The 18,131-nt window shown below is 48.1% G+C and overlaps 1 protein-coding gene across 3 annotated transcripts in view; it reads right to left on the bottom strand.

The window, feature by feature from the left end:
• Window positions 1–13,954, bottom strand: part of PLCB3 (phospholipase C beta 3) — a 268,516-nt gene extending 254,562 nt beyond the window's left edge. For all 3 annotated transcript variants that reach the window (XM_040329022.1, XM_040329023.1, XM_040329020.1), the window contains exon 1: window positions 13,760–13,954. In XM_040329022.1, the coding sequence (XP_040184956.1) occupies window positions 13,760–13,858 (99 nt within the window). In that variant the 5' untranslated portion in view covers window positions 13,859–13,954. The remainder of the gene's footprint in view (window positions 1–13,759) is intronic.
• Between the last annotated feature and the right edge of the window lie 4,177 nt (window positions 13,955–18,131).

The raw sequence follows: 18,131 nt of genomic DNA on the forward strand, positions 1-18,131 counted from the left end.
AAACCTAAAAAGACTAAAAAAACACAATAGGTTTGTTTCTCAGCCATGATCATGCCTGACAAAGACGTTTTATTTTGTTACCTTTATTGGCTACCAAACGACTGAAATGGAAGCTATCAAAGCAAACCATGCAGGGTGAAGCAACAGGTTTGCTTTAATATCCACTCTACTGCAGTATAAATCTTTCCTTCTCCTAAGCCAGGGGTCTCCAAACTTTTCAAGCAAAGGGCCAGTTTATTGTCTTTCAGACTTTAGGAGGGCCGGTTTGTGGCCAGCAGGGGCAGAAAATTTCGGCATTAGCGACAAAAAAAAAAATGGCCTCAGGATTGGTGGTCAATAGGCGGAGTGGTGCCCCTATTAATAGGAGGAATAGTATCCCATCATTGGTATCAGTGGAAGAAAGAGGGCCCCATTGTTGGCATCAGTGTGAGGAATAGTGCCTCATATCAGTGGAAGCAATAGCGCCCCAAGGGCCGGATAGAAGCAAGCAAAGGGCCACCTCTGGCCCTCGGGCCGCAGTTTGGAGACCCCTGTCCTAAGCTATTGAAAGCTTACAAAATACCCGGTACTTCCAAGTATGCTAATTGCCTGACTGTTATGAATCACGTAGGGACTATAAGTAAACAGATCAGGGGCGCTAGGGGGGAAAAAAAGTCAATAAATTCTTACATACTGCATACTTGTTCCAGCAACTCAAAATACTTCAGCAAGGGAATCAGCAAAACATACAAATATGGCAACCTCCCAGGGCTCTTGCTTTTCTATTTCTGCTTCTTTCAATGGCAATAACCGCATCATACTCTGCTTCTTTTATAACTTACTTATGAACTACAACCAATAAATTGCTAAGAGCGGTTAGGAAGTATCATTGCAGTCACACAGCAAATCAACCAGCTTTCAGCAGTGCAACATAGGCTGACCAATAAAGGATATCAGACGTTCTGACTGGCCGCCATTGCTGCTGCCTTTTTGGTCTTGCCCTTGCTTATATTAGATTGAAAAAGGAGAAGTATGGCAAAAGGTTTTTTGGCTATACAACTCCTGTAGGTCACAGGCATGCAGTTTGTTCTGCACTCTGGTGACCCATTTTCAGCACAGCAGGCTAAAGCCCACTTCACCCGACGTCACAAAGCCAGTCCAGGCTCTGAAAAGATCCCGACCATAGGGTTGGATATGCCAAGAAGCATGGACCGGCAGCAGACTCAGCCTCTTAGCCGAGAGCCTGAGCCAGCCACCACCAGAGCTGAGGGCAGAACAGACCAATCAGCGGTGTTTGATCGCTCAGTTCTCAATGTAGAGACAGTGGGGAACAGAAGAAGCATCAGATCGATGCTGCATCCGCCTAGGAGAGTATAGGGCTGCATTCACATCTGAGCGTTTCAAAGTGTTTTTGCCCTGATTTTGTTCAGGTCACCAATGTAAAAGGCAGAAAAACGCCTGTAATCTGCCCCAAAGAAGCTCATGTTCTTTTTTGAGCTCAGGGCTTTTTTTTCAGGTGTTTTGTTTCGGGTGACAAAACGCTCAGATGTGAACAGGTGCCATTGAAATGAATGGGATTTTGCTTGATGGGTGTTTTTCTGGCATTTTATGAGCTGAAAACGCTCTGGTGTGAATGCAGCCTTAAAGCGGAGGTTCACCCTAAAAACAACATGTATTTAACATTCCATTCAGCATAATTCCAACATTTACACTATGCCGTTTTTTTTTGTTTTTTTTGCTGTACATACCGTCTTATTGTTATTTTCCACCCGGCTTCCGGGTTCTCACTCCCGCGGGAGTAGGCGTTCCTATGCAGAGGCTTGATGATTGACGCCTTGTGAAAAACTTCCCCCCGGCGCATAAGGCGCGTCACCAGTTTTCCGAAAGTAGCCAAACTGCTAGTCGGCGCTATACGGCGCCTGTGCCATTTTTCTCAACGTGATTCTTGTCAAGCCTGCCTTGCATACACACGATCGTGAAAAAAATACTTGCGCAAAGCGCGGTGACGTACAACACGTACGACGGTACTATAAAGGGGAAGTTCCATTCGGATGGCGCCACACTTTGGGCTGCTTTTGCTGATTTCTTGTTAGTAAAAGTTTGGTGAGAGACGATTCGTGCTTTTCAGTCTTCATGCTTTTCAGTCTGTTACAGCGTGACGAATGTGCCATCTCCATTACAAATGCTAGCTTTACCAGAACGAATGCTCCAATCTCATAACTTGCTTCTGAGCATGCGCTTTTTTTTCCCCCGTCGTTAAAGCCTACACACGACGTGAAAAACGACGCGCATGTTCTAAATTTTTAATGCCCATTTTTCACGTCGAGAAAAATGCCCTGGAGCCCACACACAATCGTTTTTAATTACCAATTTAAAAAATGGCATTTTTCACGTCATGAAAAACGGTCGTGTGTACGCGGCATAATACGCTTGCATACCATAATGCACCCCCTAAAAACTCAACTCCTGGAAAGGTGCAAGGAGGCAGGGGGGTCTAGTCCTATGCGAATACCAACTATGAAATTGTACAAGGTACTTGGGACCTGGAATGGTTTATGAGGGCTGACCAGACCACTAATAGTAATATGTAGCCTGCTACACAGTTCAGAACCACGTGATCCGCACCATTACTAATGTATGTCACAATCTTTACAGCACCGTGGTGCAAACATCTTCAATAGGAGCAGATAAATCGGATAATTTCTAAGCATACCCATGCTGTAGTCCAGGGCTCGACAAATCCCGGGCGCCAGTTTTTTTTTTTTTTTGGTGAGCTGGCACCATCTGGTGGTGAGCCGTTGGTATTACAAGTTATTACCACCAGATGTGTAAGCTGGCGCCATCTGGTGGTGGCCGTTGGTATTACAAGTTAAGCATTACAAGTTAAACAGCAATTCTAATGTAATTTTTCACTATTTTCACTGCCATCTTCTTCCCTCTAATTAGAACCCCCAAACATTATATATATTTTTTATCCTAACACCCTAGAGAATAAAATGGCAATCGTTGCAATACTTTCTGTCGTATTTGCGCAGCGGTCTTGCAAGCGCACTTTTTTGGGGAAAAAATTACACTTTTTTTAATTAAAAAATAAGACAACAGTAAAGTTATCCCCATTTTTTTTAATATTATGAAAGATAATGTTACGCCGAGTAAATTGATACCCAACATGTCACGCTTCAAAATTACGTCCGCTCGTGGAATGGCGTCAAACTTTTACCCTTTAAAATCTCCATAGGCAACGTTTAAAAAGAACTCTACAGGTTGCATGTTTTGAGTTAGAGGAGGACTAGGCTCTACCAATCGCGGCGATACCTCACATGTGTGGTTTGAACACCGTTTACATATGTGGTCGCTGCTCACGTATGTGTTCGCTTCTGCGCGCAAGCTCGTCGGGACGGGGCACGTTTTCTGGCTCCTAACTTTTTTAGCTGGCTCCTAGATTCCAAGCAAATTTGTCAACCCCTGCTGTAGTCATACACAAAAAAGCAAAAAACTACCAGTGCGCTAGTGTCCACCCCCTAACAAAGTGCTGTTCATTGGTTGGGAAGAGGTTAACACACGTGATCTCACAACGGTCTTGTGTCTTGCCCGCTTTTACCTCTGCCCATGGAAACAACTTCTGACACCTTCACTGACTCTGTCACCAGAACACAGGAGTCTCCAAAACAATCCCAACCCCCTTTCATCAGCCACAACAATGAGACCTATTTATCCCAGCTCAGCAGACGAAAACGATTAAGACATGTGTGGCTCTACATTGTACAGCCAGACAATGGAGTATAAAGCCGGCCATAGACACTGGGAAGGGGGCAGTCAAGACTCAACCACCCTCAGGCGTCTTTTCTGGCCATCACTGGCAGCACAAGACACCATGGTTTGGACAAAGATTTGATGATTATTTCTATAACCCTGCATTAGTTATCACAATACACCCTTGTTGTTCTATCGCCACTGCCCCGGCAGGTAAAACTGGCCATACGTTCAGAGATGGGGATGAAAAAACAAACAGAATCCTCCATCCACACTATATAACGCCGAATCTCCCACGCTGGAACTATTCTATTTTGACAGCTGGTCCCGCTGGCTGTCAAAATATCTGACAACGGCTGCATCTGATTGGATGCAGCCACTGTACAGCCCACAATTTTCCATCAGATCTCTTTGACAAAGTGAATTGAACGATCAACTTTTGGTGAATGTAGTGGGGCCGTCAGAGACATCCACCAAGTGACATTGGCACATCATATGGCCAGCGGCCCTAATGCTGCGTACACGCGATCGGTCCATCCGATGAGAACGGTCTGATGGACCGTTTTCATCGGATAACCGATGAAGCTGACTGATGGTCCGTTGCGCCTACACACAATTGGTTAAAAAAACGATTGTGTCAGAACGCGGTGACGTAAAACACAACGACGTGCTGAAAAAAAACGAAGTTCAATGCTTCCAAGCATGCGTCGACTTGATTCTGAGCATGCGTGGATTTTTAACCAATACTAACGATCGTTTTTTTTTTTCCTATCGGTTAGGAATCCATCGGTTAAATTTAAAACAAGTTGGCTTTGTTTTTAACCAGTTAAGCCCCGGACCAATATGCAGCCTAAAGACCCAAGGTGTTTTTACAGTTCGGGACTGCATCGCTTTAACAGACAATTGCGCGGTCGTGCGACGTGGCTCCCAAACAAAATTGGCGTCCTTTTTCCCCCCCACAAATAGAGCTTTCTTTTGGTGGTATTTGATCACATCTGCGGTTTTTAGTTTTTGCGCTATAAACAAAAATAGAGCGACAATTTTGAAAAAAATGCAATATTTTTTACTTTTTGCTGTAATAAATATCCCCCAAAAACATATATAAAAACATTTTTTTTCCTCAGTTTAGGCCGATACGTATTCTTCTACCTATTTTTAGTAAAAAAAAAAAAAAAAAAAAAAATCGCAATAAGCGTTTATCGATTGGTTTGCACAAAATTTATAGCGTTTACAAAATAGGGGATAGTTTTATTGCATTTTTATTAATTTTTTTTTTTTTTACTACTAATGGCGGCGATCAGCAATTTTTTTCGTGACTGCGACATTATGGCGGACACTTCGGACAATTTTGACACATTTTTGGGACCATTGTCATTTTCACAGCAAAAAATGCATTTAAATTGCATTGTTTATTGTGAAAATGACAGTTGCAGTTTGGGAGTTAACCACAGGTGGCGCTGTAGGAGTTAGGGTTCACCTAGTATGTGTTTACAACTGTAGGGGGGTGTGGCTGTAGGAATGACGTCATCGATCGTGTCTTCCCTATAAAGGGAATGACGCGATCGATGCGCCGACACAGTGAAGCACGGGGAAGCCGTGTTTACACACGGCTCTCCCCGTTCTTCAGCTCCGGGGAGCGATCGCGACGGAGCGGCTATAAACAAATAGCCGCGCCGTGGTCCCGGATCGCTCCCCGAGCGGACCCGACCTCCGCATGTAGCGGGGGGGTCCCGATCGGACCCCCCACCCGCTAGTAGGCGAGGACGTACATGTACGCCCATGTGCCTGTACGTGCCATATTGTGGACGTATATGTACATGCGGGGGTCGGGAACTGGTTAACCTATGGATAAATAACCGATGGGGCCCACACACGATCGGTTTGGTCCGATGAAGACGGTCCATCAGACCGTTCTCATCGGTTTGACCGATCGTGTGTACGCGGCATTAGACCAGCCTTTTAGCACCCTGAGAAACCCTTGAATTCATTTTTAGGTTTGGGGGACCCCCCCTAAAACCAATTCATCTGGAGTCAGGGGGAAAATGCCCCTTACAATGGTGGCCAGTGGGAAGCAATACCCCCTTACAATGATGGCCAGTGGGAAGCAATACCCCCTCACAATGGTGGCCAGTGGGAAGCAATACCCCCTCACAATGGTGGCCAGTGGGAAGCAATACCCCCTCACAATGGTGGCCAGTGGGAAGCAATACCCCCTCACAATGGTGGCCAGTGGGAAGCAATACCCCCTTACAATGGTGGCCAGTGGGAAGCAATACCCCCTTACAATGGTGGCCAGTGGGAAGCAATACCACCTTACAATGGTGGCCAGTGGGAAGCAATATCCTGTTACAATGGTGGCCAGTGGGAAGCAATATCCTGTTACAATGGTGGCCAGTGGGAAGCAATATCCTGTTACAATGGTGGCCAGTGGGAAGCAATATCCTGTTACAATGGTGGCCAGTGGGAAGCAATACCCCCTTACAATAGTGGCCAGTGGGAAGCAATACCCCCTTCAATGGTGGCCAGTGGGAAGCAATACCCCCTTACAATAGTGGCCAGTGGGAAGCAATACCACCTTACAATGGTGGCCAGTGGGAAGCAATATCCTGTTACAATGGTGGCCAGTGGGAAGCAATACCCCCTTACAATGGTGGCCAGTGGGAAGCAATACCCCCTCACAATGGTGGCCAGTGGGAAGCAATACCCCCTCACAATGGTGGCCAGTGGGAAGCAATACCACCTTACAATGGTGGCCAGTGGGAAGCAATATCCTGTTACAATGGTGGCCAGTGGGAAGCAATATCCTGTTACAATGGTGGCCTGTGGGAAGCAATATCCTGTTACAATGGTGGCCAGTGGGAAGCAATACCCCCTTACAATAGTGGCCAGTGGGAAGCAATACCCCCTTCAATGGTGGCCAGTGGGAAGCAATACCCCCTTACAATAGTGGCCAGTGGGAAGCAATACCACCTTACAATGGTGGCCAGTGGGAAGCAATATCCTGTTACAATGGTGGCCAGTGGGAAGCAATACCCCCTTACAATGGTGGCCAGTGGGAAGCAATACCCCCTTCAATGGTGGCCAGTGGGAAGCAATACCCCCTTACAATGGTGGCCAGTGGGAAGCAATACCCCCTTACAATGGTGGCCAGTGGGAAGCAATACCCCCTTACAATGGTGGCCAGTGGGAAGCAATACCCCCTTACAATAGTGGCCAGTGGGAAGCAATACCCCCTTACAATAGTGGCCAGTGGGAAGCAATACCCCCTTACAATAGTGGCCAGTGGGAAGCAATACCCCCTTACAATGGTGGCCAGTGGGAAGCAATATCCTGTTACAATGGTGGCCAGTGGGAAGCAATACCACCTTACAATGGTGGCCAGTGAGAAGCAGTACCCCCTTACAATAGTGGCCAGTGGGAAGCAATACCCCCTTACAATAGTGGCCAGTGGGAAGCAATACCCACTTACAATAGTGGCCAGTGGGAAGCAATACCCACTTACAATAGTGGCCAGTGGGAAGCAATACCCACTTACAATAGTGGCCAGTGGGAAGCAATACCCCCTTCAATGGTGGCCAGTGGGAAGCAATACCCCCTTACAATGGTGGCCAGTGGGAAGCAATACCCCCTTACAATGGTGGCCAGTGGGAAGCAATACCCCCTTACATTGGTGGCCAGTGGGAAGCAATACCCCCTTACATTGGTGGCCAGTGGGAAGCAATACCCCCTTACAATGGTGGCCAGGCTGCCATTCTTAAAGACAGCTAAAAAAGATCATCTGGGTCATGCTGGTGGCTCTGCCATGTGTTGTTGGCCCCAGGACTATGCAGGCATCATCACATGGAAAGTCTATCAGCCACAGCTTAAAGGTCCCCAAGCAGCCTCTGCAAGGGTACTGGTTGAGAATAGTGTGTAGCCCTCCCTGTTGGACAGAGGTAGACCAGTAGACTGACTTCTATTAAACGGGACTGTTGGAAAAGTTTCTTTGGATCAGCAGCTGCAGCACTGATCAGTGTATTCTGACAGTGTTAAAGCGGGAGTTCACCCATTTAGAAAAAAAAAAAAAAAATCTCCCCTTAGCTTCCTGCTCGTTCGGTCTAGGGGAATCGGCTATTTATATTAAAATAGGTGCAGTACTTACCCGTTTTCGAGCTGTATCTTCTTCCGTCGCTTCCGGGTATGGGTCTTCGGGAGCGGGCGTTCCTTCTTGATTGACATTCTTCCGAGAGGCTTCCGACGGTCGCATCCATCGCGTCACTCGTAGCCGAAAGAAGCCGAACGTCGGTGCGGCTCTATACTGCGCCTGCGCACCGACGTTCGGCTTCTTTCGGAAAATCGTGACGCGATGGATGCGACCGTCGGAAGCCTCTCGGAAACCTGTCAATCAAGAAGGACCGCCCATTCCCGAAGCCCATACCCGGAAGCGACGGAGAGGATGCGTCTCGTAAACGGGTAAGTACTGCACATATTTTAAAATAAATTGCCGATTCCCCTAGTAATAACGAGCAGGAAGCGAAGGGGGAAAAGTGCCCTCTAAGGGTGAACCCCCGCTTTAAGTCCCATACACACGATCGGATTTTCCGATCGGAATTGTGTAATGGCAGGCTGTTGTCGGAAAATCCGACTGTTTGTATGTTCCATCGAACAATTGTTGTCGGATTTTCTGACAACAAATGTTGGATAGCATGCTTTAAAAATTTTCGACAACAAATGTGTGAGGTCGGATTATCTGATTATGTGTACAGAAGTCCTTCAAAAAAAAAATCCAAAGTACAAACACGCATGCTCAGAAGCAATGGTCACCTTAAAGCAACATTAGAAGAAGTTGCCCAAAGGGTGGCGCTAAAAAGATGAAAAAGCACATAGTTTCGTGTTTGTTGGCCGACACCTGCGGAGCAGGTGGATGGCAGCTCACTCTACTCTATAGAACCCACTCTACTCTGATCGGATTGGAGGTAGGCGTTTGTAAACGGACACACTTTCACTCTGATGCACTGTTTACCGGCACCACAGGCTTTCCTGCAGGTTAGCTGCACTTTGCCATAGACACCTATTAAATCCTGTAGGTGTGGTGCACTTTCAGAAAGCACACCAAACTCACAGGTAATAACAGAAGTCTATGGCTCAGTGCAGGGAACCCGCAGGTGCACTGCTCTGCACCTGCGAATCAGTTTAAAAGCAACCCAGTAACCACCGCAGAACAGATATGCCCATATATACACTATGATTTTAGTAATAAACTTACTTTTAATAACAGTATTTTGTTCTATTGTATTCCATCCCAGAGCAGGAGGTTGTGGGCCACATCAGAGGGCTCCACGGGCCACATGTGGCCCCCGGGCCACTGATTGGGCACCCCTGCTTTAGGCCAAGTGCACTGGGTGTGTGCCAAGCAGCCATGTCCAGTGCATTACAAGGCAAGAAGCCCCATTCCCTATGGCAGGGATCCTCAAACTACGGCCCTCCAGCTGTTGCGGAACTACACATCCCATGAGGCATTGCAAAACTCTGACATTCACAGACATGGCTAGGCATGATGGGAATTGTAGTTCCTGAACAACTGGAGGGCCATAGTTTGAGGACCCATGCCCTATGGTGTCAGACCCCCTTTGTTGTCTCATTGCAATGTTACTGTTTGAACATCTGAATAAAGTTAAAAAAAAAAAAAAAAAAAAAAAAAAAGGTAAACATGGTGGTGTGCTGGGATTGGCCCAGCAGCCCTGTGATCAGCACATCTGTATGGTGGTAAATAAGCCTAATGCCCCGTACACACGATCGGAAATTCCGACAGCAAAAGTCCGATGTGAGCTTTTGAACGGAAATTCCGACCGTGTGTATGATCCTTTGGACTTTTGCTGTCGGAATTTCCGCCAACAAAAGATTGAGAGCTGGTTCTCCAATTTTCCAACAGAAAAAAATCCTATCCGATTGTCTGTAGCAATTCCGACTACCAAAATTTCCGACGCATGCTCGGAAACAATTTGACGCATGCTCGGCAACATTGAACTTAATTTTCTCGGCTCGTCGTAGTGTTGACGCGTTCTTGACGGTCGAAAGTTCAGAGAACTTTTGTGTGACCGTGTGTATGTATGCAAGCCAAGCTTGAGCGGAATTCCATCGGAAAATCCGATCGTGTGTACGCGGCATAACACTCATGCTCGCCATACTGCCAACAACGTGTCACTACTTTGTGTCATAAATATTTCCTGGTTTCAGCAACCAAAGAATAAAATGGAGATGCCAATTGCTCAATGATGCCTTAGTGATGGGCACTGAGGTGTATGCATAGATTTCCAGCCTGTTTTCGATTGGATGGTCAGTGGAAACCAGAAAACGGTTGTGATGATGAAGTGGATTGAATGGTATATGGTCAGTGTGCATCTAATATGGAGTAGGTCCCCCTTTTGTTGCCAGAACAGCCCTGACGTGGCAAAACATGGACTCCACTAGACCCCTGAAGGTATGCCGTGGTATCTGGCGCCAAGCCATCAGTAGCAAATCCTTTAAGTTGTGAGGTGGGGCCTCCTTGAATCTGACTTGTTTTCCAGCACATGCTCCGCTGGATTGAGATTTGGAGAATTTGGAGGACAAGTCAACACCTCAAACTTGTTGTGTTCCTAAAACCGTTCTTGAATTCATCAGATCAGACCACTTTCTTCCATTGCTCTGCGATGCAGTTCTGATGCTCACATGCCCAGTGCAGGTGCTTTTGGCTGTGGGCGTGAGTCAGCATGGGCACCTTGACCGATCTGCAGATACTCAGCCTCATAAACAACAAACCGCAATACACTGTATGTTCTGACACCTTCCATCAGAACCACCCATATCCCTGCCACCAGTTTCCTGCTTCTCCTTCCTTGGGCCACTTCTGGTCGGTCCCGATCACTGCCGACAAAGAACATCCCACAAGAGCTGCAGGATTGGAGTTGCTCTGACCCAGTCATCTAAACATTAGATATTTGGCCTTTTTCAAAGGTCGCCGCAAATCATTACACTTTTTTTTTTCCCTTTTACATCACCTTCAGGGACAACATGTTCACTTGCTGTCTAATATATCCCACCCACTTTCAGATCCCATTGTAAGGAGGAAATCAATGTTATTCAACAGTAAGTGGTCATAATGTTATAGCTGATCAGTGTATAATCCCAGCACACTGTCCTCTACACTGACACTTGTTACTCCTCATCATAGTGACCCCCCTGACACTTGTTACTCCTCATCATAGTGACCCCCCCCCCCCGACACTTATTACTCCTCATCATAGTGACCCCCCCCGACACTTGTTACTCCTCATCATAGTGACCCCCCCCTGACACTTATTACCCCTCATCATAGTGATCCCCCCGGACACTTATTACTCCTCATCATAGTGACCCCCCCCCGACACTTATTACCCCTCATCATAGTGATCCCCCCCCCCCCCGACACTTATTACTCCTCATCATAGTGACCCCCCCCCGACACTTATTACTCCTAATCATAGTGACCCCCCCCTGACACTTATTACTCCTAATCATAGTGACCCCCCCCCGACACTTATTACCCCTCATCATAGTGATCCCCCCGACACTTATTACTCCTCATCATAGTGATCCCCCTGACACTTATTACTCCTCATCATAGTGACCCCCCCCCGACACTTATTACTCCTCATCATAGTGATCCCCCCCCCCCCGACACTTATTACTCCTCATCATAGTGACCCCCCCCCGACACTTATTACTTGTCATCATAGTGATCCCCCCGACACTTATTACTCCTCATCATAGTGATCCCCCCGACACTTATTACTCCTCATCATAGTGACCCCCCCCCGACACTTATTACTTGTCATCATAGTGACCCCCCCCCGACACTTATTACTCCTCATCATAGTGACCCCCCCCCGACACTTATTACTTGTCATCATAGTGACCCCCCCCCCGACACTTATTACTCCTCATCATAGTGACCCCCCCCCCCCGACACTTATTACTCCTCATCATAGTGACCCCCCCCCCGACACTTATTACTCCTCATCATAGTGATCCCCCCCCGACACTTATTACTCCTCATCATAGTGACCCCCCCCCCCCGACACTTATTACTCCTCATCATAGTGACCCCCCCCCCGACACTTATTACTTCTCATTATAGTGATCCCCCCGACACTTATTACTCCTCATCATAGTGATCCCCCCCCCGACACTTATTACCCCTCATCATAGTGACCCCCCCCCGACACTTATTACTCCTCATCATAGTGATCCCCCCGACACTTATTACCCCTCATCATAGTGATTCCCCCCCCCCGACACTTATTACCCCTCATCATAGTGATTCCCCCCCCCCCGACACTTATTACCCCTCATCATAGTGACCCCCCCCCCGACACTTATTACCCCTCATCATAGTGACCCCCCCCCCGACACTTATTACCCCTCATCATAGTGACCCCCCCCCCCCGACACTTATTACCCCTCATCATAGTGATCCCCCCGACACTTATTACCCCTCATCATAGTGACCCCCCCCCGACACTTATTACCCCTCATCATAGTGACCCCCCCCCCCGACACTTATTACCCTTCATCATAGTGACCCCCCCCCGACACTTATTACCCCTCATCATAGTGATTCCCCCCCCCGACACTTATTACCCCTCATCATAGTGACCCCCCCCCGACACTTATTACCCCTCATCATAGTGATCCCCCCGACACTTATTACTCCTCATCATAGTGACCCCCCCCGACACTTATTACTCCTCATCATAGTGATCCCCCCCCCCGACACTTATTACCCCTCATCATAGTGACCCCCCCCCGACACTTATTACTCCTCATCATAGTGATCCCCCCCCGACACTTATTACCCTTCATCATAGTGACCCCCCCCCGACACTTATTACCCCTCATCATAGTGATTCCCCCCCCCGACACTTATTACCCCTCATCATAGTGACCCCCCCCCGACACTTATTACTCCTCATTATAGTGACCCCCCCCGACACTTATTACTCCTCATCATAGTGACCCCCCCTGACACTTATTACTCCTCATCATAGTGACCCCCCCCCCGACACTTATTACCCCTCATCATAGTGATCCCCCCGACACTTATTACCCCTCATCATAGTGACCCCCCCACACTTATTACTCCTCATCATAGTGATCCCCCCGACACTTATTACTCCTCATCATAGTGACCCCCCCCGACACTTATTACCCCTCATCATAGTGATCCCCCCGACACTTATTACTCCTCATCATAGTGATCCCCCCGACACTTATTACTCCTCATCATAGTGATCCCCCCGACACTTATTACTCCTCATCATAGTGATCCCCCCGACACTTATTACTCCTCATCATAGTGACCCCCCCCCCCCGACACTTATTACCCCTCATCATAGTGATCCCCCCGACACTTATTACCCCTCATCATAGTGACCCCCCGACACTTATTACCCCTCATCATAGTGATCCCCCCGACACTTATTACTCCTCATCATAGTGATCCCCCCGACACTTATTACCCCTCATCATAGTGATCCCCCCGACACTTATTACTCCTCATCATAGTGACCCCCCCCCCCCCGACACTTATTACTCCTCATCATAGTGACACCCCCCCGACACTTATTACTCCTCATCATAGTGATCCCCCCGACACTTATTACTCCTCATCATAGTGATTCCCCCCCCCCCCCCCCCCGACACTTATTACCCCTCATCATAGTGACCCCCCGACACTTATTACCCCTCATCATAGTGACCCCCCCCCCCCCCCCCAACACTTATTACCCCTCATCATAGTGACCCCCCCCCCCCCCCCCAACACTTATTACCCCTCATTGTACAGAGTGACAGAGAGTATGGGGGGTGTTGGTCTCCCCCTGCTGCCTGCACACTACAAGTCCCAGCACACTCCCCCCTCCCCCATGCTGGGTGACCCCGGTGAGGTCTCAGTGAGGAGAAGTTGCTGTCAGTGATTGTAGAAGGTCCCCCCTCCCTCCCTCCTCCCCCGTCCATGCTCCGCTCTCACCTCGTCCCATTTGATGAACTTGCTGCCCCGTTGTAGAATGTCCGGTACCTGCACCAGCTCGAGCTGCAGAGAGTGTACCCCCGGCCGGGCCCCCGCCATGACTGAGGGCAGCTCAGGGGGGCAAGAAGAGAAGAGGGAGGTGAGGAGACACAAGCGGGGACTGACTTGGAGGGAGAGGTGAGGGGAGGGGAAAAGGGAGGAGGGGCGGGGCCAGTCAATAGAGGGGCGGGGACAGGGAGGGCTGGGATAAGTTGGGGATGAGACGGTCCTTGTACCAGGAAGGAGGAAAGTTCTCTTATCACCGCACTACCCCGCTCAGCATTTCTCCCGCACCACGTGACCCGCCTCCGCCACTCAGCGGCCCCGTCCCGTCCTGGCACCTGTGTGGAGTGCTGGGGAGTGTTCTGTCCCGTCACATTCCTCACATACCGGTCTCTCAGGTGACCCCGCCCACACACAGGATGACACATGACAGCGGGCAGAAGACGCCGGGGCACATGGGCTCTGAGGGTGTGAGGGGCCCGGATGTCATCAGTACAGGTGTGCTGTGCTCACCTTCTTCATCCTATGGGAGCCCTACAAGTGCAGCCTCCGACAGCGGCATATTTCAGGCTGACATAGACTATGACAGGCGGTGGGCTGGGCGGATCACTTCCGCCCCTGAGGCACGTTACAATGGATCGGACACTCAGGAGGGCTAATTCACCCAGCCACTGTACTGTGTGTGTGCGCATCCTATATATGTGTGTGTGTGCGCATCCTATGTGTGTGTGTGTGTGTGCATCCTATGTGTGTGTGTGTGCGCATCCTATGTGTGTGTGCTTCCTATGTGTGTGTGTGTGCATCCAATGTGTGTGTGTGCATCCAATGTGTGTGTGTGCGCATCCAATGTGTGTGTGTGCATCCAATGTGTGTGTGTGTATGCATCCAATGTGTGTGTGTGCTTCCTATGTGTGTGCGCATCCAATGTGTGTGTGTGCATCCAATGTGTGTGTGTGTGCATCCAATGTGTGTGTGTGTGTGTGCATCCAATGTGTGTGTGTGTTCATCCTGTGTGTGTGTGTGTGCATCCAATGTGTGTGTGTGTGCATCCAATGTGTGTGTGTGTGTGCATCCAATGTGTGTGTGTGTGTGTGTGTTCATCCTATGTGTGTGTGTGCATCCAATGTGTGTGTGCATCCAATGTGTGTGTGTGTGTGCATCCAATGTGTGTGTGCATCCAATGTGTGTGTGCATCCAATGTGTGTGTGTGTGTGTGTGTGTGTGTTCATCCAATGTGTGTGTGTGTGTGTTCATCCAATGTGTGTGTGCATCCAATGTGTGTGTGTGTGCATCCAATGTGTGTGTGTGTGTGTGCATCCAATGTGTGTGTGTGTGTGTGTGTTCATCCAATGTGTGTGTGCATCCAATGTGTGTGTGTGTGCATCCAATGTGTGTGTGCATCCAATGTGTGTGTGTGTGCATCCATGTGTGTGTGCATCCAATGTGTGTGTGTGCATTTTATATGTGTGTTCATCCTATGTGTGTGCATCCAATGTGTGTGTGCATCCTATGTGTGTGTGCATCCAATGTATGTGCATCCTTTGTGTGTGCATCCAATGTGTGTATGTGCATCCTTTCAGTGTGCATCCTATGTGTGTGTGCATCCTATATGTGCATCGTGTGTGTGTATCCTATATGTGTGTTCATCCAATGTGTGTGCATCTTATGTGATTGCATCGTATGTGTGTGTGCGCATCTTATGTGATTGCATCGTATGTGTGTGTGCATCCTATATGTCAGGGGTAGGCATCCTTGGCCCTCCAGCTGTGGGAAACTACAAATCCCATCATGGCTCTAGGAGTCATGCCTGTGACTGTCAGTGTCTTGCAATGTCTCATGGGACTTGTAGTTTCACAACAGCTGGAGGGCCGAGGTTGCCTACCCCTGCTGTATGTGCATCTTATGTACGCATCCTATAGTTGCTGCTGGTGTACCCATCTCACCATCACACTGACAACCAAAACCCACCCTGACCTGTATGTGACCCGGTGCCACATCCTCAGTCTGTCACCAACCAAAATCCATACAGTTATTACTAGAGTTGTCAGGTACATTTAGCAGCGCCCCGTGTACATTGGGTCTTACTGAGCCACAGAGGCGGTGCTGTGAAGAGTCCATCTGTGCCGCCTTCACTGTCTGTAGTGAATTATTATGCAGTGTATGCCAGCTCTTTGTCATCCTGATGCCGTTTTACATTATTACTTCTAAGTTTGCACCTGTTTAGGGCACTACAGTTAGGGCTCAGTCACGTTTAGGGGTGTACACCAGCAAGAATGGGAGTATTGGTGCAGCAGGGATAACAGGAAGATCCAATCAGCTATGGTCAGCAAGTCTGTACAAATCAGTGACAGGTGTAGCTGTGTGAGATTGCATGTAATTGCACATCAAGAGATTACATGCACTTAGGGATAGACAAGCAGCCTATGCACATTCTGCCCGGTGTATACTCCTGAACAGCTCTTAGGGCCCAGTGGGACTAGGTTTGGGTGGCTATTCCAGTGAAGTCACACCACAAGACAAGGCAAAATGCCCTTACCTCCTGTGTGCCCTTTTCACACCACTATGTTGCGGCGGTGTGCACTGAAAAAAAAAAAATACTGCATGCAATGCTTTTTTTTCAGTGCAGCGCAGTGCGAGGCAATCCAACACCTTGTACTGTGCGGGGGCAATTGAATTAAAAAGAGGAGCTCCAGTAGAGCTGCATGATTAACTGCTTAAGCCCCTGACCATTTTGGTGGTTAAAGACTGGGCCACTTTTTGTAATTCGGCACTGCGTCGCTTTAACTGACAATTGCGCGGTCGTGCCACGTGGCTCCCAAACAAAATTTACGTTTTTTTTTTCCCACAAATAGAGCTTTCTTTTGGTGGTATTTGATCACCTCTGCAATTTTTTTTTTTGTGCTATAAGCAAAAAAAGAGCGACCATTTTGAAAAAAAAAACAATATTTTTTGCTATAATAAATATCCTCAAAAAATATGTAAAAAAATATATTTTTTCTACAGTTTAGGCCGATACGTATTCTTCTACATATTTTTGGTTAAAAAAAACTGAATAGGATGTGCCCATTTGCTTGCTTTTATTCGGCCCTTGGGGCACTGTTTCATCCACTGATACCAACAATGGGACATCATTTCCCCTGCTGACATCAACAATGGGAAACAATTCCTCCCAATGCCACCAACACCAGTGAAGGGGCACAAATCCTCCCAATAACACAAACAAATAGGCCCAATAGCACCAATAATGGGGCACAATTCCTCCCACTGACACCAACATTTGGGCCCACTAACACCAACGATGGGACACAATTCCTCCCAATCACCCTGACAATTGGGCCCAACGATACCAATGATGGGATGCAATTCCTCCCAATGACACCAACAATTTGGCCCAATGATGAGGCATGAATCCTCCCAATGACACCAACGATTGGGCACATTTCCTCACACCAAAGTCGGGGCATTGTTTTTTTCCCCTGATTTTGGAACCTTTTCTATTTCCAATGGCCCCCCTAAAGACTGAAGAACAGTAAACTGGCCCCCTGTTTAGTAAGACCCCTGTCCTAAAGCAAAAGCCCTCTAGTACTGTACTCCAGGAAAAGACTGGACTGGGGGCATCCTGATACTGTTGGACCTAAGCGCGGCTTTTGACACTGTAGACCAGGGATAAGCAATTAGCGGACCTCCAGATGTTGCCAAACTACAAGTCCCATGAGGCATAGCGAGACTCTGACAGCATCAAGCATGACACCCAGAGGCAGAGGCATGATGGGACTTGTAGTTTGGCAACATCTGGAGGTCCGCTAATTGCTTATCCCTGCTGTAGACCATGGACTACTACTGACTAGGCTAGTTGAAGTAGACAGAGTCGCGAATGGTGTTTTACCCTGGTTCTCCTCTTTCTTGGAAGACCGATCGCAAACAGTGAAACTGGGGTCTTTCACTTCTGAAAAACGTACGGTATCATGCGGAGTCCCTCAGGGATCCCCCCTGTTGCCCGTACTGTTCAATATCTACCTCCGCCCTCTCTTTGAAATCATCAGTAACCAGAAGTTACTTTACCACTCCTATGCAGACGACACACAACTGTATTTCCGCATCTGCAACAAAAAGGATCATTCTCTTGGACTAGAGAAATGCCTTACTTTGATAGATAACTGGATGACAAACAGTTATCTCAAACTCAACTGTTCGAAAACAGAACTTCTCCTGTTTCACGCCAACCGGAAAAATCGCCCCGCGTCAACATGGACTCCCCCGCCCATTCTGGGTAAAACTATCACTCCCAGCACCAAAGTCAAAAGTCTCTGAGTCATTTTCGACTCCTACA

This window comes from Rana temporaria, chromosome 11 (assembly GCF_905171775.1).
Source record: "Rana temporaria chromosome 11, aRanTem1.1, whole genome shotgun sequence".
Classification (NCBI taxonomy): Eukaryota; Metazoa; Chordata; class Amphibia; order Anura; family Ranidae; genus Rana; species Rana temporaria.